The 27826-nt window shown below is 45.2% G+C and overlaps 1 protein-coding gene across 2 annotated transcripts; it reads right to left on the bottom strand.

Annotated features, from left to right (window-relative positions):
• Positions 1–1825: 1825 nt before the first annotated feature.
• On the bottom strand, positions 1826–27826 carry psmc3ip (PSMC3 interacting protein). Of its 2 annotated transcripts, XM_078224302.1 has the most exons (8): positions 27670–27826; positions 24088–24188; positions 21229–21318; positions 12757–12868; positions 10435–10580; positions 7567–7620; positions 7077–7136; positions 1826–2644 (listed from the first exon to the last, which is right to left on the bottom strand). In XM_078224302.1, exons 1-8 carry the CDS (start codon positions 27692–27694, stop codon positions 2588–2590), a joined length of 645 nt encoding a protein of 214 aa, XP_078080428.1. In that variant the 5' UTR covers positions 27695–27826; the 3' UTR covers positions 1826–2587. The 2 variants fall into 2 exon arrangements, with proteins under 2 accessions (XP_078080428.1, XP_078080429.1); XM_078224303.1 differs by lacking the exon at positions 24088–24188 and having other exon boundaries at positions 27670–27803.

The raw sequence follows: 27826 nt of genomic DNA, 5'->3' as shown, positions 1-27826 counted from the left end.
ATCCCACCCAGTCCCTACCCCCACATATTTACCCACTAATCCCACTAACCTACGCATCTCAGGACTCTAAGGGGCAATTTTTTTTTTAACCTGGCCAATCAACTTAACCCGCACATCTTTGGACTGTGGGAGGAAACCAGAGCACCTGGAGGAAACCCATGCAGACACGAGGAGAATGTGCAAACTCCACACAGACAGTGACCCGAGCCGGGAATCGAACCCAGGACCCTGGAGCTGTGAAGCAGCAGTGCTAACCACTGTGCTACCGTGCCGCCCCAAGGGGAAAGTTAGGGGAAAGTTCTTGGATTTGGATTATGAAAGAACAATGATTATAGTTCCAAGTTAGGATAATGTGACTTGGAGAGGGAATCCTATACATCAACTGTCCTTGCTTATCTCAGTAGTGGTCACAGGTTTGTCACAGGAAACCTGATGAGTTGCTGCAGTGCATCTTGCAGATTTAAACATGTTGAGTGGAGGAAGTGAATGTTTGGTGGATGACATGTCAATCAACCACCTGGATGGTGTTACGCTTCGCGTGTTGCTGGAACTGCACTCAACCAGGCAGATAGAGAACATTCCTTCACAATCCTGACTTGTGCTTTGCAGATGGTGGACAGGTTTTGAGAATCAGGTGGTGAGTTGCTGACCACACACCCAGCCTCTGACCTACTCTTGTAGCAACAATATTTATATGGCTGGCTCAGTTTAGTTTCTGGTCAATGAAAACCCTCTCCCCAAGGATATTGATAGTGGGGGATTCAGAAATAGCAACTATATGTAAATTGAACATCAAGGAGAGAAGATTTATTCTCTCTTGGAGATCGTCATTCCACCTCTAATATCACCCAAATCTGCTGCTTGCACCCACTCTCCTAATTCTCCAAGTCTTTATTATTTCCAGACTTGTCAAATTCCAGTGTTATCTAACCAGCCTCCCACGTTCTTCAACTCACTGAAAATTCTGCTGCTTTTATCCCAGTTCACACCAAGTCCTTTGCACCCATTGTCTCAACTTGCTGACCTATGCTGGCTCTCAGTTAAGCAATGTTCCTTTAACAGCACCTTCCAAATCTGTGACCTCTGCCACCTCGAAGGACACGGGCAGCAGATGCATGGGAACACCATCACCTGCAAGTTCTCTTCCAAATGACACACCATTCTGACTTGGAACTATATCACTGTACCTTTAGTCACTGAATTGAAATCGTGGAGCTGCCTCCCCAACAACAAGGTGGATGCACCTACACCATGTGTACGCCTGTGATTCCACATCACCTTCGAGGGCAATTAGGGATGGGCAATAAATGCTTGCCTAGCTCACACACATGAATTTTTTTTTAAGTCTCAATTTTAAAATTCTCAGCATTATTTTCAAATTTCATCATGACTTGACCTTCCCTCTCTTTGTATTAAGTTTATTTATTAGCCTCACAAGTAGGCTTACATTAACACTGCAATGAAGTTACTGTGAAAATCCCCCAGTTGCTACACTCCAGCACCTGTTCGGGTACACTGAGGGAGAATTTAGCATGGCCAATGCACCTAACCAGCACGTCTTTCGGACTGTGGGAGGAAACCGGAGCACCCAGAGGAAACCCATGCTTTCATGGGGAGAACGTGCAGACTCCGCACAGACAGTGACCCAAGCCAGGAATCGAACTTGGGTCCCTGGCATTGTTCCCTCCAGTTCCACAACCCACCAAGATCTTCTACTGAGACTCCTGGGGTTCTTTACAAAATAAGGGAACCTTTGTAGCTTTGGGAACATCGTGATATGCTAGGTTTTTAACTGATCTATATTCACAATGAAAAAACAACAGCATAGCTTTATGGTATTTTAATCTGAAAAACAGCAACACTTACAATACTGTAGTGTCAGTATCAGTTCATCCACCACAGAAATCCATATCTGACAAACATTTGAGAGCCAAAAACATAGTTTAACTGTAGGAGTCCATGAAAAAATATTGGGTCAGTACTCAGTGTATTTATTATATACTGAGAGCTGAATTGCAGTGCGTGACAAGCCAAGCTTCAACTCAACATCCAAACTAGGAAATTCCTAAGTTTTGATTCAGAGCAAACCTTCACCAGAGTTCTGTAAATATGAATTCCAGACAGTAATGGATCTAATGTACTGAAGAGCTCTACAAACTGGATGTTGCTTCAATGCATCAGGTCCATGTAGAGTCAACTAAAACAGAAGTCTGCAGCACTCCAGACAGGGACCCAAAAACAAAGTAATTGAAGAGTGATGCTGGAATTTTGGACAGGGAATGGCATCATCTAGTTATCTTCCTGTTGAAACCACAAATATAATCATATCACCTCAGTATGAAGGAATGCTTGTGATGAGATGCAGCAGATGAGAATCAACAGTAACACTTGGAAATGGAACAAATTCCACAGTGACTCCTGCACCAAGCTACAGGCTCCAGCAACATCCAGCAACCAATTAGTGATCCAAAAAGTCCCAGATGCAGCACGTCAACAAATTTTAGAAGATTTTTTCATTGGGTAGAAAGCATCCTGAGATAGCTATTAATATTTACATAAAACCTCGTAGGACCTTCATTCCCAATCTTCAGAAGTCTGGTACAGTGACCAGGTGATCTTCATCTGTTTCTATACCAATCTCCTCCTGAATTAATAAAACCAACAGAGATATTATTGAGTAGGCTCCAAATATGTTATGGTCTCCTTTATTCTGATCATGATCAACACGAGTAGCACCACTGCTGGGAAGTGGGTGAGTGGCTTAAATCTTAATAGGAAGGGTTAGAACGCAGAAAGGACGTTCTCTACTCACTCTTTTCCTGTCATATCGTCTCCTCTTTTTTTGATAAGAAAGGCTCCTTGGTGTAATTATGAAAGATTCGTGGTGTAGCCCTGCAGGGCCTCACATTTGGTGAGTAAAGCTCCCTTCGAACTAATGATTTAATTATTCTGGGGTTAAAGTATTAATTGGTTCTAGCAAGGTACAGACAAGGCTCACGTTCTAGGAAAAAGACTATATAATGTGTCACTGGCGTTTCTGGTATAGCTGGCGATGGGCGAAATACGTTTTGGTGCACACCCGAATGGGGCAGGGAAATTTTTGGCCGGTAAGCCACTTCCTTTGTGTTAATATCCTACAACCTCTTTGGTTGAATAAGCAATGGCAGCAGCCATTTTGAAACTTTGCTCCTGGAGTGTACAGGGATACATCATCCTATCAAAAGAAAACAAATGTTGTCTTTCCTTAAAATGGAGAAAGTTCACATAGCTTTGTTGCAGGAAACTCATCTAGATCGAGTCAGAGGTTTACAGCACGGAAACAGGCACTTTGGCCCAACTTGTCCATGCCGCCCAGTTTTTACCACTAAGCTAGTCCCAATTGCCCGCATTTCACAGAATCATAGAATCTACAGTGCAGAAGGAGGCCATTTGGCCCATCGAGCCTGCAACGACAACAATCTCACCCAGGTCCTGTCCTATCCCCGTAACCCCACATATTTACCCTCCTAATCCCCCGACATTAAAGGGCAATTTGCCATAGCCAATCAATCTAACCCACACACATTTGGCCCATATCCCTCTATACCAATCTCACCCATGTAACTGTCTAAATGTTTTTTAAAAGATAAAATTGAACCCGTCTCTACTACTACCTCAGGCAGCTTGTTCCAGACACTCATCACCCTGTGTATGAAAAATTTTCCCACTCTGGACCCTTTTATATCTCTCCCCTTAAACCCATGCCCTCCAGTTTTAGACTCCCCTACCTTTGCGAAAAGATATTGACTATTTAGCTGAATTATGTCCCTCATTATTTTATAGACCTCTATAAGATCACCCCTCAGCCTCCTACGCTCCAGAGAAAAAAGTCCCAGTCTACGAGGCCTCTCCTTACAACTCAAAGCATCAAGTCCCAGTAGCATCCTAGTAAATCTTTTCTGCACTCTTTCTAGTTTAATAATATCCTTTCTAGTTTAATAATATCCTTTCTATAATAGATGTGCAGGTTAAGTGGAGTGCCAGAATCAAGAGAATCAGGACTGGGAATTGAATTCCTGTCTTCCTGGAATTTTTATTCAAGGAGATTCATCCACTGTCTAGATCTTGGGAGCTTTAATCCATCTCTGCTCAAGGATCATAACTTTATTGCATACTCTTATGCTGAATTTGATCTCTTCTACTCAGTCAATTCTCTCTCTGAAGTAAGATCCTCAAGCCTGTGTGCCATTCAGTTAGATCATAGGAACAAGGAGTGACAGTAGGCAATTCTTTCTTTGCTTCTTATTTCTACCCAGACTGACTCAACATTTTAGTCTCTGGTGCCAATATCATTTCTGAATACAGCCTTGATTGTCATCCTTAACCAATAAAGCAACTCCACCTCCTAATCCTTGTCGTCTGCCCTTCCGGAATATTGAATATCCTTGGACATTCAATTCCCAGTCCTGATTCTCTTGATTCTGGCACGAGGCTGACTTCGCCGGTGCCATAAGATCGCGAGAAATCGGGCGCGAACATGATTTCTTGGCTCTCGTGTGATCTTACCGGCTCGCCCCGCCCATCAACCAGCAGGGTGCAATGGTAAAATTGCCCCTATGATGTCTGATATCGGAGGCAGTGGAGGGGTCTAGAGAAGTGATGAAGTCGGGCTGACTGTCGTCAACTGCACTTTGTATTTACAACTTTTGTCACCATGGGAGCAACATGTAGATCATAAATAATCGAGAGCTAAGGATAGATCCTTTACAGAGGTAACAGTGTGAGAGCAGGAAGAGAAACCATTGCAAGGTTAACGAAGTTTGCAGACGACACAAAGATAAGTGGAAAAGTGAATCGTGTGGAGGACGGAGAAGATCTGCAGAGAGATTTGGACAGGCTGAGTGAGTGGGCGAGGATATGGCAAATGGAGTATAACGTTGATAAATGCGAGGTTATACGCTTTGGAGGAAATAATAACAAATGGGATTACTATCTCAATGGAAACAAATTAAAACATGCTACCGTGCAAAGGGACCTGGGGGTCCTTGTGCATGAGACGCAAAAGCCCAGTCTGCAGGTACAACAGGTGATCAAGAAGGCAAATGGGATGTTGGCCTATATTGCGAGGGGGATAGAATATAAAAGCAGGGATGTCTTGATGCACCTGTACAGGGCATTGGTGAGGCCGCAGCTGGAATACTGTGTGCAGTATTGGTCCCCTTATATGAGGAAGGATATATTGGCATTGGAGGGAGTGCAGAGAAGGTTCACCAGGTTGATACCGGAGATGAGGGGTTTGGATTATGAGGAGAGGCTGAGGAGATTGGGTTTGTACTCGTTGGAGTTTAGAAGGATGAGGGGGGATCTTATGGAGACTTATAAGATAATGCGGGGGCTGGATAGGGTGGAGGCGGAGAGATTCTTTCCACTTAGTAAGGAAGTTAAAACTAGAGGACACAGCCTCAAAATAAAGGGGGGTCGGTTTAAGACAGAGTTGAGGAGGAACTTCTTCTCCCAGAGGGTGGTGAATCTCTGGAATTCTCTGCCCACTGAGGTGGTGGAGGCTACCTCGCTGAATATGTTTAAAGCGCGGATGGATGGATTCCTGATCGGTAAGGGAATTAAGGGTTATGGGGATCAGGCGGGTAAGTGGTACTGATCCACGTCAGATCAGCCATGATCTTATTGAATGGCGGGGCAGGCTCGAGGGGCTAGATGGCCTACTCCTGCTCCTATTTCTTATGTTCTTAAGAGTTCTCTGGCTATGACAGATGAGTCAAATCAGGTCAATGCAACCCTACCCTGCTGGTTAATAGTGGACAGGTGTTGGAGGAAGATGGTGCAGTCAATTGTGTCAAAACTGCGGACACTACATATACTTGTGACATTGAAAAGGGCAATTTTAGCACTGTGGCAGACAGGGAAACCTGGTTGGAGGGGCTTGAATGCGGAGTTGTGGGAAAGATGGATACGGGTCTGAGAGGTGTCAACACGTTCAAGTTAAGTTTTATTTTACCTATTAGTCACAAGTAACTTACATTAACACTGCAATGAAGTTACTGTGAAAAATCCCCTTGTCATCATACTCCAGGCCCGTTCGGGTACACTGAGGGAGAATTTAGCACAGCCAATGCACATAACTAGCCTGTCTTTCGGACTGTGGGAGGAAACCCATATTTGGCTGGACACGGGGAGAATGTGCAAACTCCACACAGACAGCGACCCAAGCTGGGAATCGAAGCGGGGTCCCCGGCGCTGTGAGGTAGCAGTGCTAACCACTGTGTCACCATGTTCAAGGAGAGTGAATCATTAGCAATATCAGCTAAATGGGAACCAGGAGGTATGTCTCTTAATAAGAGAATGAGGAGAGATAGGAGAGAACGAGAGCAGGGGGGGGGGGGGCGGAGACTTGAGGATATTTAGCTCGATGACCTCGGCAGAGGAAGGGAAGCAGCAGAGACAGCTAAAGAGATGGTCAATTACAAAGAAGTCCGAGTTTATCGCACATATTGGAGGCGAGGGTGAAGGAAGCGGGGGGAGGGATTTAATACGGTTTACCATGGAGCAAAGAGGCTGGGAGCTATCTTTGCGTTATAGGATGATACTGGAATAATAAGTATTTTTGGCAGAGGACAGCAGGACTTGATAGTGCTTGAGGTAGTCCAGCCAAATGTGGACCAAACCCATTGGCTGCCACTCCTGTTCAAGTCTGCATCTCTTGGACTTAGCTTTGGAGTTGAGTGTCAGACCAAAACAAGAAAGAGTAACGGTTTTAAAGGGGACAAGGGCATTAAAGGTGGAAGCGAAAGTTCAATTTTGCTGATCATTAGCTGCAGAAATACAGAATGGATGGCCAAAGGCTAAACTAGAATTTGAAAACATAGTACCACAGTGCTGCTCGAGTAAGAAAAGAACTTGCTCAAGTAAATGCATGTTTGCCTGGAATGTCCAGGGACAGAGGCAAAAAAAAATCAGCACAGTTCCCTGTCTCTCAATAATGGTCTCACCACCAAATACTGTTTGCAGTGTCCGAAACTCCACCAAATGCAGCCAAATTTGATCCAGTTGAAAGTGACTCAAGTTTTTTTTGAACTTACGAAAAACTGTTTCCTGCTCTTGGGATACCCTTCGAGAACAGCATCAGTCAAATCAGCAGCCTGAACAGAATATGAAAAAATGTTAATTCACTAGATATAGATGCCATTCCACAAATTACACTGTGTAGAAACATTGGATTTCTTCTCAAGACTGAGTTCTGAAACCAAATTAAATGTTGCAAATCTTTGAAATCATGGGTTTCTTCAGTGGCTACTGGATGTCCACTGCCTAAAGCAGTAAATATTCAAACCAGTCTCACAGCAGAGGTAAGACCACCAACAATAGCACGCTTGAGCAACCCCACTCCCAATAATCCCCATCCTGAATCACGCCTCCAATAGCCCCCAACCCCCAGTTTTTCTCCGCCTCACCCCCTCCCCTCCCCTCCCCCACCAGGCAATTGACTCTAATGTCCAATTTTCCCGTTTGTATTCAGCGCAAGTTACTGACCCACCTTAGCCTCACTTTACTAGATTTGAAAATACTTACCATTCTCTTTCTTTTCCGCCATTCTTTCACAAGTAGCTTCCGTTCATTATAAACCTAGTTAGATCAAAGTAGAAAAAGAAAATTAAAGGATAGTGGCTGTCTACTGAGCATCTGATAATTTCTGTTTACTTAAAATCTGCAATGTCTTCACCACCTCTCCTCCAGCCCTAAGGGCATTGAGTATTCAAGTTCTCCAATCTGGTTTATAACCATACTAAAAGCAACAGATAAACTTGGTCAAACTCACCCTGTGAGAACGTGTGTGAATGACTTACTCCTCCTCCATAGCACACTTCTACCCTAATCTACCCAAACATGGTCTACATTTCTTCTGGTGACCAGGAAATCCACTCTGCTGTGCTCCAGGAATCCATCGTAGGGACCTGATATTCATTATCCATCCCTACTACTTAGTGATATCATATAAGCCCAGGTCTTCATCACCATTATCAGCTTGAAGCTTATTGTTGTACTGTCCAAATACTTACTTGATGTCAAGCCTGGGATGAATCAAATTTTACTCGTCCTTTGGCTCTTGCATGTCTCTGTCATTGCACATATCTGACACTATGCAGCCACTATGTTATCAGTCCATATCTGATCTGTTATTACCACCTTCCACCCCAACCTATTAAATTCAAATCCTCACCAGCACTTTCATTACCCCAGGAATCCATTTAATGTGCACTTTCGCAGCTTGAAATGGAGACGGTGACATAACGTTAATGTCAATGGATAGTAATTCAAAGGCCTAAGCTGTGCTCTGGGGACACGGGTTCAAATCCCGCCACAGCAACAGGTGAATTTGGCAAATAAAATGTGGAATTGAAACCTAGTTTCAGTATCGGTGATACCGCCAATCACAAAGGCCCATCTTTTTGCTAATGCACATGGGGAAAGGAAATCTGCCATCCCCTCCTAGCCTGACCTACATGTGACACCAGACAGACAGCAATGCGGTAGACTAACTGCTCTCTGAAATGACCTTGCAAGCCACGTGGTTCAAGGACAATTGGGGATGGGCAACAAGTGCTGGCCTTGCCAGCGACACTCACATCCCATGAAAGAATAAAATAGTCCAAATTCTCCACCATGTGCAATCAGCTCTATTTTCATCTATTATACAGGTTCCTTCTGTACCGACTTCAAGCACATCAGTGTCCTTTGACAGACAAATTTGGTCCCCTCACACAGTAGGAGAGATAGTTTCTGGAGAGGGTACACCAGAGGACAGCTGATTAATGCCTAGTTTAAAAAGTCTGTAATAATGAGTTTGGAGAGTTGAGTCTTTTTACTCCAGCAAAGCATAAACTTTGGAGAAATTTGATTGAGGTATTTAAAATAATTAAATGATTATACTGTGTCCATGTGGACAGGCTTTTTAAGATTCTTGAGGAGGCACTTGCATAAAGTTACATAAGCTTTAAACACAGAGGTTTTTCTTTTTACAACAGTAATAGTCCAGCTTGTGCAGCTGTGTGTGAAGGCTGAACATGAACATGGATGAGTTGTGGCTGATACCACAATGTACTAAAGGTAGGTGAGTTCGTGGCAGCATCAGAACCTGTTACATTAAAAGTGAAAGGCTTCCATGATGGTGCTTTCGAAACACATAGGGCCCGATTTTACCATTGCGTCGCGCCAGTGGTAAAGTCGGGTGCGAGGCCATTAACGCGATCAGCACCCACATCCGTGCAGATTGCCATTTTACCGAAACCTGGGAATGGCGACGATCCGATTTGCACCTGAAACGGGCGCAATGGTGATTTAAATGCATTTGCATGCATTTAAATTGAAATAATGAACTGCCCACCCAACTTTATCAGCATTTCCCCCTTTACCGCCGTGTTCGCCAATCCGGAATCGCGCCAAAATGAACCTGCTAAATAAAAGTCTGAATCGGGCGCTCCAGCTGCTGAAGAGCGTGTTCAGTGCTTCCAACGGCTCCCTGACTCAGATCAGTGGTGAGGGGGAGGAGGGAGGTGGGTTAGATCATTCTCTGGTTTGGGGGTGGGGGGGTGGAGAGGGCCGATCGTTGTCGGGGGGGGGGGGCGCGAGATCGTTCTTGTTTTTGGGGGGGGGGGGGAAATGAGGGTGGCCAGATCGTTGTCTGGGGCGGGCGGGGGGAGAGTGAGGCCATATCGTTCTCTGAGGGGTGAGGGGGGGGGGGGAGGTGGGTAAGATATATCTCTGGTGGGAGGGGAGGCCCAATCATTCACTGGGTGGGGTGTCAGATGGATCTCTGGTGGGGGGGCCTGCTGCCACTCTGCGGGCGATCGGTGTGGGGGAAGGGGGCAAGGGGTCAGGATCGGTCTGGGTAGCCGGGGGGGGGGGGGGAGGGAGTGATGTGTGTGTGCACCATCGCTCCTGCTTTTCGCTCCCGGGCCGCTTTCTCCGGTTCAGAGCTCCGATCATTTCGGGCGCGCTAAGCCCCGCCCACAGCCCAAACGGGACCCGCAATTCTTTTTTCAGGCAAAGTGCTAATGGAGGCCGCCTGAAAGCAGATTTCTAAGTCGGATCTGCATTACGCCCAGATTCAGCACTTCGAATGAAAATGGTAAAATCAGGCCCATAGTGTTTGATGTGCATAAAGCAAGGTTTAATAACTTCAAACTGTAATTGTCAACATAAACAAATATAGCACAAGTTCTGCACTTTCCGCTGGCCTCCAATTACTTAATACTGCTTTACAATCTGGTGTATGACAAGGAATGTCTCATGTTGCTCATGGTAGAATTGGCAGAAGTTTTAGCACTAATAATCAGTTACACTGTTTGATGAAATTCCGGGCCAAACATTTAGCCTGATACATAGATTAATTAAATGAACTGGAAGTGTAGCGATCCCCCTGCTGAATAATGAATTCACCTTCTCTTTATCCTCTGGGGCGACGTGATTGGTTGCAGATTTGATTTTCTTCAGTCTCTCTTGGTATGATGCACATTCCTGTTTTAACGCTGCGATTTCCAAAGACATTTCTTCAGTTGTCATTGAATTATTCAGCTCTTTAAGTTCTAATTCAGATAAAAATGGAGTTAGTATCTGTTCTGGTTTCACAAGCGCAGCACAGGTTAGATGCAGATACCAGACCCACGTCCACCAGCCGTACTTCACAAAACAAACAACATTCCACTTTCCTCATTACAAAGGACCATCTGCCATGTTCTTGCTCACTCACTAAGTCTGTCCAACTCCTCCTGTTGCCGCTTTACATCCATTGACTCCCGTCTACACTTCCCACTGCCTCGGAAAAGCAGCCAGCATAATCAAGGACCCCACACACCCCGGACATTCTCTCTTCCACCTTCGTCCATCAGGAAAAAGATGCAAAAGTCTGAGATCATGTACCCAACAGACTCAAGAACAGCTTCTTCCCTGCTGCATCAGACTTTTGAATAGACAGACCATACACTAAGCTGATCTTTCTCTACACCCTAGCTATGACTGTCACACTACATTCTGTACCCTCTCCTTCCCTTCTCCCCTTTGTACCCAATGAATGATATGATCCCTGTGGTACACCACTGGACACTGGTTTCCAGTCACTAAAGCAGCCTTCTGCCATCACCCTCTGTCTCCTACAACTGAGCCAATTTTGAATCCACTTCATCAAATTACCCTGTATCCCATGTGCATTTATCTTCTTTACAAGTCTCCCATGTGGGACCTTGTCAAAGGCTTTGATGAAATCCATATAAACTACATCGACTGCACTACCCTCATCTACACCCCTGGTCACCTCCTCAAAAAACAATCAAATTTGTTCGGCATGACCTCCCTCTGATGAAGCTATGCTGACTATCCCCGATCAAGCCTCTCCAGTGAAGATAGATTCTCTCCTTCAGAAGTTTCTCCAATAGTTTCTCTACAACTGACGTAAGACTCACTGGCCTGTAGTTCCCTGGTTTATCTCTACAACCCTTCTTAATTAGCGGAACCACATTAGCTGTTCTCCAGTCCTCTGGCACCTCCCCCATGGTCAGAGAGGAATTGAAAATTTGGGTCAGAGCCCCTGCAATCTCCTCCCTTGCCTCCCTCAGCAGCCTAGGGCACAATTCATCCAGACCAGGAGATTTATTCACTTTTAAGGCTGCCAACACCTCCAATACCTTGTCCTTCCCTAGGCACCATGCCCAAAGAGGATGTTGACAACCATGGACTTCTGTTGTATTTGTCCATGTAATGCTGGTCAAAGTGCTACAGTGGTTTACCTTCGCCAGGAAGCTCCTGCTCTTTGCTACCTGCTGAGAGGGAAATTGGAAGGACTTACAGGCTGATAATCAATCTGCTTGGCCACATTATGCATGCACCTTCTGTGGCCATTGAACCCGGGGTTTCTGAACCAGAAATGGGACACTACATACTGCACTACAAGACCTCATTCCTAACCACTATGTATAATGGGATTTTCCTCATGTCACCTTCGGGTACTATTGCCAAACCCTTTAAAATTATGTCTGTTGATTCTTGAACTTTCTTGCAATAGGAACAGTTTCTGTTTCTGGAAACTGGATAGTCACATAAGCAGCCTGGGAATGGAGGGATACAAACGATTGGTCTAGTTGGACCAAGGAGCGGCACAGGCTTGGAGGGCCGAAGGGCCTGTTTCCTGTGCTGTACTGGTTCTTTGTTTTTTCACAGAATTGTTACAGTATAGGAGGCCATTCATCCATCATGGCTGCAACAGCTCTCCAAGAAAACAATTCAATAGTATAACCTTTTCACTTTTTTTCTTCATACAATTGTCTAATTCTCTTTTGAATGCTGTGATTGATGAAACAAAAGCAAATTAGTGCGGCTGCTGGAATCTGAAACAAAAGCAGAAAATGCTGGAAAATCTCAGCAGGTCTGACAGCATAAGGTGGCCCTCTATCCAGCCCCCATAGCACCAATCCGGTCCCCACCCCCACCACCACAACAACAGTGTAAATCTCATCCTATTTCCCACTGATTTCGTCCAGACTCAAAACGTTAGCCCTGTTTTCTCTGCATAGATGTTGTCAGACCTGCTGAGGGTTTCTGGCATTTTCTGTTTGTGTAATAGATTTTTAAAATCCTGAACCATAACTTCTGATGGATTGATGATTGAGTCAAATTGGAAGAATAAGCATATATGTTTCATTAGTTCAAGATATTCATCTCCCTTAGCACCAAACCTCCAAAACACTCGACACCCCCTCCCCAACACACCTGCTTCTATTTGCCGGCAGCTCTGCTGGACATTCTGGAACTTCTCACTCAGGTCACTGAGCTGAACATCCAGGGTCTTCAGATCAGCTTCACCTACAGCTGCAAACTGACTCTAAGAGAGGAAAATCAGATAGGAAGAACCAAAACTGATGAGAAATTTATATTCAGGATGTCTCAACACTGACAGAGCCACATTTAACAGGCATCCCCAGTCATTCTGAGCTGGTGGCGGGCCTCCCTTATGAATTGCTGCAGACCTTGCAGCACCTTGTGCATGAAGGATACATGCACAAGTCAGGATGGAATGAGATTTGGTGTGGAACTTGGCGGTGGTGATTATTCCACAACCTTGCTGTGTCTGCAGCTCTCCATGGTAGAGGTCACAGAAATGAAAGCTGTTGGAAGTGATCCTGGTAAATTGTTGCTACACATCTTGTAGGTCACAGAGTTGTCACAGAGGAGGAGGAGGATATTTGGTCCATCGTGTCTGCATCAACACTCCAAATGAGCATCATGAGTTAGTGCCATTTCCCTGTCCTCCTGCACATTGTTTCTATTCAAATAATCATCTAATGCCCTATTGAATGCCTCAATTGAACCTACCTCCACCACATATTACATTTGCTCCTTTTGTAAATCACTTTAAATCTGTGCACTCTGGCTCTTGATCCTTTTACAAGCAGGAACAGTTTCTTCCTCTCTGCTCTGTCCAGCCCCTTCATGATTACGCTGTGGCCACATTGCCTGTTGTATTAACAGGTCTTTCAGTGTAAATCAAAGACCACATCTGGAGTACTCTACCCACATGCTGAGTGATATAGTGGCCCACTCAGTCCCATAGCTACCTCGACTACAGCTCCTCATAGCCTGCCTCCTGTAAGGACACCATCCCATTTTCCCAGTTTCTCAACCTCCACTGCATCTGTTCTGATGATGTCTCCTTTTGAAAATTTGAACTTGTCTGCTTTTTCCTCAACCGAGGATTCACCTCCCCACTTTGGTTGACTGGGCAATCAACCATATCTGACCCATCCCCAGCACCTTTGCCCTCACCCCTTTCCCCCTCTCCCAGAACAAACACAAGGTCCCACTTGTCCTCACTCTTCATCCCACCAGCTTCCGCATTCAAAGGGTCATCCTCTACCAACTCCAGACTAATGGCACCACTAAACGCATCTTCCCCTCACCTCCACTCTCAGCATTCCACAGGGATTACACCTTCTGTGACACCCTGGTCCACTTCTCCATTGCCCAGCCCTTCATCTCCTTCCCATTCAATCGCAGAAGGTGCAATACCTGCTCTTTACCTCTTCCCTTCTCACTTTCAGGTGATGCAACGTTTCACTTGCACCTCCTTCAACTTGGTCTATTGTATTTGCTGCTCCCAATGTGTCTCCTCTACACTGGGGAGACTAAATGCAGACTGGGTGACTGCTTTAGGGAACATCTTCACTCCATCTGCAAGCATGATCTCAATTTGCTGGTCGCTTTCCATTTCACCTCAGCATCTTGCTCTCATGCATTTTCCAACTTTATTGCAGATTTCCAATATCTGCAGCATTTTACTTTCATTAAGAAAGAATGCACTGTTAGACCTGGTTCTTGGAAATGAGAGGGCTTAAGTGTCAATGGGAAGACATTTAGGAGACAGTGATCATTGTAACGCAAGGTTTAGGAAAATAAAGTAAAAATAATTCACTGGGGAGAGCCAACTTCAATTGGACAAAACCAGGGCTGAGCCAGTTCAACTACAATGAAAGGTTGGCAGCAAAAACTGTAGCTGAACAATGGGCTACCTTCATTACAAAGAAGGTCTTAAAAGGGAAAAGTAGGGCAAACACCAAATCCAGAACTCCATGGATAGAAAAGGAGATAGAACTCAGGATAAGGAAGAAAGAGCGTGCTTATCAAGTTGTCAGGTAGAAAACACAGTTGAGAACCAAGACGAGCACAGTAGCTGCAGAGGAGAGATGAAAAACAGAAACATAGAAAATAGGTGCAGGGGTAGGCCATTCAGCCCTTCGAGCCTGCACCATCATTCAATATGATCATTGCTGATCATGCACTTTCAATATCCCACTCTCGCTTTCTCTCCGTACCCCTCGATCCCTTTAGCTTCCTCTTCCTCCAGCTTCCTCTTGAATATATCTGTTGCAGAGAATCCCACAGGTTCACAACTCTCTGAGTGAAGTTCCTCCTCATATCAGTCCTGAATGGCTTACCTGTTATTCTTAGACTGTGACCCCTAGGTTTTGGACTTCCCCAACATCGGGAACATTCTTCCTGCATCTAGCCTGTCCAGTCCCCATCAGGATTTTGTATGTTTCTATCCCCTCTCATTCTTCATGGCACGAATCAATTCCAGCCTCCCGGACTACCTGGATCCACTACAGTTTGCCTACCACCGCAATAGGTCCACAGCAGATGCCATCTCCCTGGCCTTGCACTTAACCCTGGGACACCTAGATAACAGGGACACCTACGTCAGACTCCTATTTATTGACTACAGCTCAGCCTTCAACACCATTATTCCCACGAAACTCATCTCCAAACTCCGTGGCCTGGGCCTCGACACCTCCCTCTGCGACTGGATCCAGAAGTTCCTAACTCACAGACCACAATTATTAAGGATAGGCAACAACACCTCCTCCACGATCATCTGGTGTAAGGGTGTAATAACTGAGCATCATTCCGAGTCAGTGTGGATTCACTAAAGGGAAATCATGCTTGACAAATCTTGTGGAATTTTTTGAGGATGTGACCAGTAGAGTTGAGAAGGGTGAACCAGTGGATGTTGTGATCTGGACAAGGTCCCACTTAAGATTAGTGAGCAAAATTAAAGATCATGGTATTGGGGGAATGTATTTACGTGGATAGAGAACTGGTTGGCAGACAGGAAGCAGAGTGCCCCGGTGCCCCATAAGGCTGTGTTCTCAGCCCCTTACTATACTCCTTATACACCTATGACTGTGTGGCCAAATTTCCCTGCAATTCGATTTTCAAGTTTGCTGACAGCACCACTGTAGTGGGTCAGATCTCAAACAATGACGAGACAGAGTACAGGAATGAGATAGAGAATCTGGTGAACTGGTGTGGCAACAATAATCTCTCCCTCAATGTCAACAAAACGAAGGAGATTGTCCTTGACTTCAGGAAGCGTAAAGGAGAACATGCCCGTTTACATCAACGGGGATGAAGTAGAAAGGATCGAGAGCTTCAAATTTTAAGGTGTCCAATCAACAACCCCCTGTCCTGGTCCCCCTATGCTGACACTATAGTTAAGAAAGCCCACCAATCCTAACAATAATAAATCAAACCAAATTCTAAATTCCAGTGAGTACAAGCCCAGTCGATCCAGTCTCTCTTCATATGTCAGTCCTGCCATTCCAGGAATCAGTCTGGTGAACCTTCGCTGCACTCCCACAATGGCAAGAATGTCCTTCCTCAGACAAGGAAATCAAAACTGCACACAATACTCAAGGTGTGGCCTCACCAAGGCCCTGTATAACTGCAGTAAGACATCCTTACTCCTATACTCAATTCCTCTTGCTATGAAGGCCAGCATGTCATTAACTTTCCTCACTGCCTGCTGTACCGGTATGCCAACCTTCAGCAACTGTTCCACCATGACACCCAGGTCATGTTGCACTTCCCCTTTTCCTAAACTGCCACCATTCAGATAATAATCTTCTTTCCTGTTTTTGCCACCAAAATGGATAACCTCACATTTATCCACATTAGATTGCATTTGCCAAGTATTTGCCCACCCAGCCAGCCAGTCCAAGTCACCCTACAGCCTCCTAGCATCCTCCTCACAGCACACACTGCCACCCAGCTTAGTGTCGTCTGCAAATTTGGAGATGTTGCATTCAATTCCTTCGTCCAAATCATTAATGTATATTTTCAATAGCTGGAGTCCCAGCACTGAACCCTGCGGTACTCCACGCATCATGCTTGCCACTCTGAAGAGGACCCATTTATTCCCACTCTGCTTCCTGCCTGCCAACCAGTTCTCTATCCACGTAAATACATTCCCCCAATACCATGATCTTTAATTTTGCTCACTAATCTTAAGTGGGACCTTGTCCAGATCACAACATCCACTGGTTCACCCTTCTCAACTCTACTGGTCACAACCTCAAAAAATTCCACAAGATTTGTCAAGCATGATTTCCCTTTAGTGAATCCACACTGACTCGGAATGATGCTCAGTTATTACACCCTTAATAACTGACTCCAGCATTTTCCCCACTACCGATGTCAGGCTAACCGATCTATAATTTCCCATTTTCTCTCTCCCTCCTTTTTTAAAAAGTGGGGTTACATTAGCTACCCTCCAATCCATTGGAACTCTTCCAGAGCCTATAGACATGATGTGGAGATGTGGCATTGGACTGGGGAGGACACAGTAAGAAATCTCACAACACTAGGTTAAAGTCTAGCAGGTTTATTTGGTATCACGAGCTTTCGGAGAGCTGCTTCTTCCTCAGGTGAGTAGAGAGTTGGGTTCACAAACACGGCATATATAGACAGAGATGCAATTGCAAGATAATAGTTGGAATGAGAGTCTTTATAGATAATCAAGTCTTTACAGGTACAAGCAATGTGAGTGGAGAGAGGGATAATCATAGGTTAAAGAGGTATAGAAACACAGAAAAACTACAGCACAATACAGGCCCTTCAGCCCACAAAGTTGTGCCGAACATGTCCTTACCTTAGCGATTACTAGGCTTACCTATAACCCTCTATCTTACTAAGTTCCATGTACTTATCTAAAAGTCTCTTAAAAGACCCTATCGAATCCACCTCCACCACCGTTGCTGGCAGCCCATTCCACGCACCCACCACCCTCTGGGTGAAAAACTTACCCCTGACATCTCCTCTGTACCTACTCCCCAGCACCTTAAACCTGTGTCCTCTTGTGGCAACTATTTCAGCCCTGGGAAAAAGCCTCTAACTATCCACTCGATCAATACCTCTCAACACCTTATACACCTCTATCAGGTCACCCCTCATCCTTCGATTCTCCAAGGAGAAAAGGCCGAGCTCACTCAATCTATCCTCATACGGCGGTGCAGACTTGATGGGCTGAATGGCCTTTTCTGCACTGTATGACTATGACTCTATGACCCTTTCTATGGCTTCCACATCCTTCCTGTAATGAGGCGACCAGAACTGAGCACAGTACTCCAAGTGGGGTCTGACCAGGGTCTTATATAGCTGCAACATTATCTCATGACTCCTAAACTCAATTCCTCGATTGATGAAGGCCAGTACACCACACGCCTTCTTAACCACAGCCTCAACCTGCACAGCTGCTTTGAGCGTCCTATGAACTCGGACCCAAAGATCCATCTGATCTTCCACTCTGCCAAGAGTCCTACCATTAATATATTCCGCCATCCTATTTGACCTGCCAAAATGAATCACCTCACACTTATCTGGGTTGAACTCCATCTGCCACTTCTCCGCCCAGTCTTGCATCCTATCAATGTCTCACTGCAACTTCTGACATCCCTCCACACTATCCACAACACCTCCAACCTTTGTGTCATCAGCAAACTTACCAACCCATCCCTCCACTTCCTCATCCAGGTCATTTATAAAAATCACAAAGAGTAAGGGTCCCAGAACAGATCTCTGGGGCACTCCATTGGTGACCGACCTCCATGCAGAATATGACCCATCTATAACCACTCTTTGCCTTCTGTGGGCAAGCCAGTTCTGGATCCACAAAGCATTGTCCCCCTAGGACCCCATGCCCCCTCACTTTCTCAATAAGTCTTGCATGGGGCACCTTATCAAATGCCTTGCTGAAGTCCATATATACGACATCTACTGCTCTTCCTTCATCAATGTGTTTAGTCACATCCTCAAAAAATTCAGTCAGGCTCGTAAGGCATGATCTGCCTTTGACAAAGCCATGCTGACTATTCTTAATCATATTATACCTCTCCAAATGTTCATAAATCCTGCCTCTCAGGATCTTCTCCATCAACTTACCAACCATTGAGGTTAGACTCGCTGGTCTATAATTTCCAGGGCTATCTCTACTCCCTTTCTTGAATAAAGGAACAACATTCACAATCCTCCAATCCTCTGCAACCTCTCCCGTCTCCATTGATGATGCAAAGATCATCACCAGAGGCTCAGCAATCTCCTCCCTCACCTCCCACAGTAGCCTGGGGTACATCTCATCCGGTCCCGGCGACTTCTCTAACTTGATGCTTTTCAAAAGCTCTAACACATCCTCTTTCTTAATATCTACATGCTCAAGCTTTTCAGTCCACTGCAAGTCTGCACTACAACCACCAAGATCCTTTTCCATAGTGAATACTGAAGTAAAGTATTCATCAAGTACCCCTACTATTTCTTCCGGTTCCATACAACTTTCCCACCGTCACACTTGATAGGTCCTATTCTTTCACGTCTTATCCTCTTGCTCTTCACATACTTGTAGAATGCCTTGGGGTTTTCCTTAATCCTGCCTGCCAAGGCCTTCTCATGACCCCTTCTGGCTCTCCTAATTTCCTTCTTAAGATCCTTCCTATTAGCCGTATACTCTTCAAGATCTCTGACATTACCTAGCTCCCTGAACGTTCTGTAAGCTTTTTTTTTCTTCCTGACTAGATTCATTACAGCCTTTGTACACCACGGTTCCTGTAACCTACCATAACTTCCTTGTCTCATTGGAACGCTGCTATGCAGAACTCCAGACAAATATTCCCTGAAGATTTGCCACATTTCTTCCGTGAGAAAACCTCTTTCCAATTTAAGCCTCCAATTTCCTGCCTGATGGCCTCATAATTCCCCTTACTCCAATTAAACACTTTTCTAACTTGTCTGATCCTATCTCTCTCCAATGCTATTGTAAAGGAGATAGAATTATAGAAACATAGAAAAACTACAGCACAAAACAGGCCCTTCGGCCCCACAAGTTGTGCCGAACATATCCCTACCTTTTAGGCCTACCTATAACACTCCATCCTATTAAGTCCCATGTACTCATCCAGGAGTCTCTTAAAAGACCCTATTGAGTTTGCCTCCACCATTACTGACGGCAGCCGATTTCACTCGCCCACCACCCTCTGTGTGAAAAACTTCCCCCTAACATTTCCCCTGTACCTACCCCCCAGCACCTTAAACCTGTGTCCTCTCGAAGCAGCCATTTCCACCCTGGGAAAAAGCCTCTGAGAGTCCACCCAATCTATGCCTCTCAACATCTTATATACCTCTATTAGGTCTCCTCTCATCCTACGTCTCTCCAAGGAGAAAAGACCGAGCTCCCTCTGCCTATCCTCATAAGGCATGCCACTCAACCCAGGCAACATCCTTGTCAATCGCCTCTGCACCCCTTCAATCTTTTCCACATCCTTCCTGTAATGAGGCGACCAGAACTAAGCACAGTACTCCAAGTGGGGTCTGACGAGGGTCTTATATAGCTGCATCATTATCCCCGGACTCCTAAACTCAATCCCTCGATTGATAAAGGCCAGCACACCATATGCCTTCTTAACCACCTCCTCCACCTGCGGGGCCGATTTTAGAGTCCTATGGACCTGGACCCCAAGGTCCTTCTGATCCTCGACAGTACTAAGATTCTTTCCCTTTATATTGTACTCCTATTGTTATCCAACTATGATCACTATCTCCAAAATGCATGAATTGTCTCAAGCCAGGACAGTTAGTAGGATTTTGCAGAAACTGATAGCCAAGTTCCGTATGCATGAGGACGGCCTCAATCAGGATCTTGGGTTCATGTCACACTACATGTAACCCCCACTATTTGACCTGGGCTTGCAAAATCCCACTAACTGTCCTGGCTTGAGACAATTCACACCTCTTTAACCTGTGATTATCTCTCTCTCCACTCGCATTAGGGCGGCAAGATGGCAGAGTGGTTAGCACTGCTGCCTCACAGCTCCAGGGACCTGGGTTCAATTCCCAGCTTGGGTCACTGTCTGTGTGGCGTTTACACATTCTCCCCGTGTCTGCGTGGGTTTCCTCCGGGTGATCTGGTTTTCTCCCACTGTCCAAAGATGTGTGGGTTAGGTTGATTGGCCATGCTAAATTGCCCCTTAGTGTTCCGGGATGCGTAAATTAGAGGGATTAGGGGGTAAATAAGTGAGGTTACGAGGACAGGGCCTGGGTGGGATTGTTGTTGGTGCAAACATGATGGACCAAATGGCCTCCTTCTGCACTCTTGGGATTCCATGATTATCTAATTGCCTGTACCTGTAAAGACTTAATTACCTGTAAAGACTCGCATTCCAACTATTATCTTGCAACTGTCTACATATGCCGTGTTTGTGAACCCAACTCTCCAGGATCAGGGTATTGAATTTGATGATCAGCCATGATCAAAATGAATGGCGGAGCAGGCTCAAAGGGCCGAATGGCCTGCTCCTGCATCTATGTAAATATCCTATCTTCAAAACCTAACACCTGAACTGAAAAAAATCATTTTCTCACCTGATCAGCAAAATAAATTTTCTGTTTCCCATACACTTTTTCTTTTATTTTACCATCTTGAGTTAGTTGCTCGAGAGCTTTCACTGCAGCCTGCAACAAAAGATTACAAGTGATGAAAGAAACTGCTACAGCAAAGACTTAATAACAAGAACTATTCCAATGTTAATATCAATGCCTCAGGCATGCCAGCGTATGGTTCCATTCCAGATGGACAAAACTCAAATCATAATGCAAGTATCAGAACATGCTACCAGTACAAAGAGGCTGCAAGCTCCCAAGAAACTGCTATTAGTAACTGGAAACCAGACTAATGAAAACATTCATTTCTAAAAGCCACAACTCTTAAATACTGGCACAAGATGTGGGAATCACTGGCTGTGCCAGCATTTATTGCCCATCTCCAATTGCTCTTGAGGAGATGATGGAGACTTGCCCTCTTGAACCGCTGCAGGTCATACACCCACAGTGCTGTCAGTCAGGGAATTTGAGAATTTTAACCCAGCAACAATCCAAGGCAGGATGGTGTGCCACTTGGAGGGGAACATGCAGTGGATGATATTGCATTTACTGCCCTCGTCATTCTAGGTGGTAGAGGTTGAGAGTTTGGAAAGTGCTGTCAAAGCATCCTTGGTAGGTTGCTGCAGTGCATCTTGTAGATAGTAAACACTGCTACCTCCGAGTTGCTCGTAGAGAAAGTAATGCTTAAGGTAATGGGGTAGGTGCCAATCAACCTGGTTGCTTTACCCTGCATGGTGTCAAGCTTCTTGAGTGCTGTTGGTACTGCACTCATCCAGACATATATTCTAAATTACCCAAATGAGACTTAGTTGTATGTAAAATTATCACCAAATAAGAAAGATTAAAATCGTAACAAATATATTTGAGTGATCAGTCAGTTTTCACTCAAGGTACGAAACCACTTGGGCCACACACTATACCCAACCAGCCAGTGCTTGCAAAACTCACAACAGTGTTTTTTTAAAGTTGAAATTCTATTTTTGTTAACGAGTGGGAATTTATATCATACCATTAGAGTCTTGTTTTATTCGGGAATAGTTAATAAACAGGATTTATTTGGTTTGTTAACAGTTTAGTTAATTTGCTCACTGTTAGTTAGATAAATAAATTGTTACTTGTTGATTTTAGAGTGAGTGTCAGATTTATTTTGTATTTAACCACCAGAAGTTGTTGAAGCGCAGGTCACACCACTTCTCACACACTTTTTACAGATTATAGGGCGAGGCACTCTGCTTTGGGTGTTTTGGTGTTAGTTCTTAGAGGGGGGATCAACTGCCGCTTTAAAACACTTTTCATCTTGCACTCCTCATACGTCAGTCCCGCCAACGCAGGGAATCAATCTGGCGTTGAGGAATGCGCTCCAAGTTTGCAGATGAGTGGAGTTTGCACATTCTCCCAGTGTCCACGTAGGTTTCCTCCGGGTGCTCCGGTTTCCTCCCACAATCCAAAGATGCGCGGGCTAGGTTGATTGGCCATGTTAAATTGACCCTGTCAGGGGATTAACAGGGTAAATATGTGGGGTTACAGGGATAGGGTCTGGATTTGATCATTATCGGTGCAGGCTCGATGGGCCAAATGGCCTCCTTCTGAATTGTAGGGATTTTATGATTCTACATGGGTGTCATTGGGTAGATCAGCATTTATTTCCCATCCCGATTTGCCCCTTGAGGTGGTGGTGGATGAGCCACCATCTTGAACCCTCCACAGTCTCTTGTCGTACACGGATGTCAAGCAGGAATTACAGTCATGGAGTTTTCCAGCACAGGAAGAGGCCCTTCGGCCCATCGTGTCTACACGGATATCAAGCACTTATCCTAATCCCATTTTCCAGCAGTTGCTCCTTAGCCGTGTATGCTCTGGCGTTTCAAGAGCTCATCTAAACACTTCTTAGTTGTTGTGAGAGTTCCGGCCTCTATCACCCTCTCAGGCAGCGAGTTCCAGATTCCCATCACCCTCTGGGTAAAAATGTTTTTCCTCAAATCCCCTCGAAATCTCTTGCCCCTTAACTTAAATATCTGCTACCCAGTTACTGACCCCGCTAATAAGGGGAAAAGTTTATTTCTATCTACCCTATCTGTGTCCCACATAATTTTGTACACTTCAAACAGGTCCTCCCCTCAGCCTTCTCTGCTCTAAGGAAAATAACCCCAGCCTAACCAGCCTCTCTTCATTGCTGAAACGGTTCAGGCCAGGCAACATCCTGGTGAATCACCTCTGCACCCTCTCTAGTGCAATCACATCCTTCCTATAATGTGACTTTACTCTGTATCTAACCCTGTGCTGTACCTGTCCTGGCAGTGTTTGATGGGGATGGTGTCGAGGGAGCTTTATTCTGTATCTAACTCCATGCTGTACCTGTCCCGGCAGCGTTTGATGGGGATAGTATAGAGGGAGCTTTACTCTGTATCCCATTTCTGGCTGTGGCAGAGATCAATTAAGACACTGTAGATTGTATAACACTAATCATGGTCAGGGTAGCCTACTGGACTAGTCTCACACCCCTAAAGATGTCGAATAGAAATTTTCCTGATATTCGTCCAAAATTGGCCTGGCTTTTTAGCTTCTCCCAGGAGATTGATTTCATAGCTGTGTGTAGAGTGGGGGGTGTATATATTGTGGTACAAATAGCACCAGCATTATTGGGCAGACAGGATGGAACAGTGGGTCTTGCATTGTTCATATGTTAATGTCAAATGAGTTGACTGACATGCCAAAGGGACATGTTTCTTTGGCCTGAGGTGTTCCCAGAGGTAGTTCTACTCCTCACAAATTCTCAAGTCTCAGATAGACATATTATTTCAAATTAATAGAGACTAAAACAGCAACACAAAACAATCTTACTGTCTTTCCAAAACCATATTCGCGCTGGAGATTTCCAAAAACATCTTGTGCACTGTATGGCCGATTCTGGTCGTTCAAATACTTCAAAATAACAGAAGCAGCTAAAAAAAAGCATTTTTAATTTCAATTAAAATAATTTCCTGACCTTTTAAGCATGAATTCATTCCCTAGCACAAAACTCACTCAATCCATAATCATTGTTTAACCTTCATAGCATCAGAAGTGAGACGTTCATTTTGGATTAATTATAACCACAATGATATTCCCAATATCAACATTGCCATCATTTATTGTTAGACATCTGGTACAATCTACATTTAGTAACAGTTTGCAACCCCTTCACTGGAGTTTTTAAAGTTTATTTATTAGTCAAAGTAAGACTTACATTAACATTGCAATGAAGTTACTGTGAAATTCTCCTAGTCGCCGCACTCCGGCACCTGTTCGGGTCAATGCGCCTAATCAGCACGCCTTTCAGAATGTGGGAAGAAACCGCAGCACCCGGAGGAAACCCACACAGACACAGGGAGAATTGCAAACTTCACACAGACAGTGGTTAAAAGCACCCAGCGGATGCTGGAATCTGAAACCAAAAGAGAAAATGCTGGAAAATCTCAGCAGGTCTGGCAGCAGGTCCATTACAAGCCCACTGACTCTCACAGCTATCTGGGCTACAGCTCTTCGCACCCTACATCCTCCAAGGACTCCATCCCTTTCTCTCAGCCCCTTTGCCTCCGTCGCATTTGTTCTGATGATGCCTCTTTCCAAAGCGGTGCTTCTAATAGGTTCTCCTTTTTCCTCAACCCTGGATTCCCATCTACAGTTGTCGACAGGGCCCTCAACAGTGTGCGGTCCATCTCCTGCACCACAACCCTCACACCCTCCCCTCCCTCCCAGAACAAGGATAGAGTCCCCCTTGTTCTCACATTTCACCCCACCAGCCTCTGCATGCAAAGCATAATCCTCCACCATTTTCGCCAATTCCAGCGTGATGCCACCACCAAACACATCTTCCCTTAACTCCCTCAGTTGGCATTCCACAGAGACCGTTCCCTCCGGGATAACCTAGTCCACTCCTCCATTATACCCAACACCTCTCCCGTCACTCATGGCACCTTCCCATGCAATCGCACAAGGTGTAACACCTGTCCCTTTACCTCTTCCATGTTCACCATCCAAGACATTCATTCCAGGTTAAGCAGCGTTTCACTTGCACTTCTTTCAATTTGGTCTATTGCATTTGCTGCTCCCAATGTGGTCTCCTCTATATCGGAGAGACCAGGTGTAGACTGGGTGATCGCTATGTTGAGCACCTTCGGTCTGTGCGCAGTCAGGACTCTGACCTTCCGCTTGCTTGCCATTTTAACACACGATCCTGCTCCTATGCCCACATGTCCGTCCTTGGCTTGCTGCAATGTTCCAGCGAAGCTCAACGCAAGGAGGAACAGCATCTCATCTCCTGGCTCGGCACTTCACAGCCTTCCAGTCTCAACATCGAACTCAACAACTTCAGATGATTGGCTCTACCCCACCTCCACCCCTTTGTTCTCATTTTTTACTGTTCTCTATCTTTTATTGTCTTTCATTTTTCTTTCCCCCAACTCTTACCCCCTACTTTATCCCCTTTCCTTACCTTTTCTCCTCCTTTGCTTCCCCTTTCCCCCCTTTTCTCAATTATACCTCTCTCCCACCCATTCCACCACCCCCCCATCTTCATTTGTCACAGCTTACCCTCTGATTTCAGATTCTCTGCCGTTGGCCATTCATACCTTCTATTCTCTCTATGGACTGCCATTAGCAGCCCTTTCCCCTGGTTTCTGTGGCTCATCTTTCATTCCCTCACACTTTCTATGCCTTTTAGTTTTGACAATGGGTCACCTGGACTCAAAATGTCAGCTCTTTTCTCTCCGTACAGATGCTGCCAGCCTCATGAAACAGCCATGGGAACCAAATTCGCACCTCAATATGCCAACATCTTCATGCACAAGTTCCAACAAGATCTCTTCACCGCACAGGACCTTCAACCGACGCTATACACCAGATACATCAATGACATTTTCTTCCTTTGGACTCACTGCGAAGAATCACTGAAACAACTACATGATGACATCAACAAGTTCCATCCCAACATCAGACTCACCATGGGCTACTCTCCAGAATCGGTTGCATTCTTGGACACATGCATTTCCATCAAGGATGGTCACCTCAGCACTTCACTGTAACGCAAGCCCACGGATAACCTCACGATGCTCCACTTCTCCAGCTTCCACCCTAAACACGTTAAAGAAGTCAGCTCCTACAGACAAGCCCTCCGTATACACAGGATCTGCTCAGATGAGAAGGAATGCAACAGACACCTACAGATGCTGAAAGGCACTCTCGTAAGAACAGGGCATGCTGCTCGGCTCATCAATCGACAGTTCCGATGCGCCACAGCGAAAAACCACACTGACCTCCTCAGAAGCTCTTTGGCCTGTCTTGATGCTCTCTCCACTCACATTGTTTGTATCTTAAAGACTTGATTAGCTGTAAGTATTCGCATTCCATCCATTATTCATGTTTGTGTCTTTATATGCCCTGTTTGTGAACAGAATTCCCACTCACCTGAAGAAGGGGCTTGGGGCTCCGAAAGCTTGTGTGGCTTTTGCTACCAAATAAACCTGTTGGACTTTAACCTGGTGTTGTTAAACTTCTTACTGGGAACACTTCAGCAGTCAAGGGCATTCAGCCTCCAATCTTCGGGTAAGTGTTCTCCAAGGCGGCCTTCAAGACACATGACAATGCAGAATTGCCGAATAGAAACTGATAGCCAAGTTCCGCACACGAGGACAGCCTCAACCGGGATCTTGGGTTCATGTCATACTACCTGTCCTGGCTTGAGACAATTCACACCTCTTTAACCTGTGCTTAACCCTCTGTCCACTCACATTGTCTGTACCTGTTGAGACTTGCATTCCAACCATTATCTTGCAATTGAGTGTGTGTCTATATATGCCCTGTTTGTGAACCCAACTCTCCACTCACCAGATGAAGGGGCAGCGCTTCGAAAGCTTGGGGTACCAAATAAACCTGTTGGACTTTAACCTGGTGTTGTGAGACTTCTTACTGTGCCCTGCCAGACTTGCTGAGATTTTCCAGCATTTTCTCATTTGGTTTCACGGAGTGTGGAGTAGTGTGCCTTCCTCCAGGGACTGTAAACAGCAAAGATTGCAAGTCTTTCAGAATAAGAAAAGGCAAGTTTAAGAATTATTGAATTAAACAGAATAATGTTCTTTCTCTCCTGCTGCCCTGAACTTGTGAGGATGTGTTAGGATTTATAGTTGCTGATAGTTTATAATAAAATTATGCGACATACAAAAGTTATTGAAAAGACTTTTAAAACTTTTGAAACTGCAACAGATTTAATTGCATTTAAATGACTAAATCATCAAAAAACATCTAGTCAGCAACTCCCCCGCAACCTATGGATTTTCACAGTAACTTCATTGCAGTGTTAATGTAAACCTGTTTGGGACTAATAAACAAGCTTTAAAATTTCCCAAAACAAACCGGATTCTCCGGGTTAAAGCTGCAGAAACTCACCGGCATTGTCCTTCTGTTTGCTCATCGCCACGGCTCAGCCGGGGGGCAGTGAGCCCGGGGGGGGGGGGGGGGGCAGCGGCGGTTAAACCGTCCCAATCGTTCTCCTCAGGATCCCCGCTTTCGCCAAATAGCGCGCCCTTTTAGAGCGCATGCGTAC

The sequence above is a fragment of the Mustelus asterias genome, chromosome 11 (genome assembly GCF_964213995.1).
Source record: "Mustelus asterias chromosome 11, sMusAst1.hap1.1, whole genome shotgun sequence".
Taxonomy (NCBI): Eukaryota; Metazoa; Chordata; class Chondrichthyes; order Carcharhiniformes; family Triakidae; genus Mustelus; species Mustelus asterias.
Note: the sequence above shows the minus strand (reverse complement) of the source record. Positions and strands in the feature narration are given on the sequence as shown.

Coding starts and splice junctions, on each gene's coding strand:
- psmc3ip (XM_078224302.1), bottom strand. CDS start 27,694: ATGAGCAAACAGAAGGACAATGCCG. Junction 10,581..12,756: donor CTGCCGGCAAATAGAAGCAG/GTGTGTTGGGGA, acceptor TATCTGAATTAG/AACTTAAAGAGCTGAATAAT. Junction 2,645..7,076: donor AGAGCAGGAAACAGTTTTTC/GTAAGTTCAAAA, acceptor TTATTAATTCAG/GAGGAGATTGGTATAGAAAC.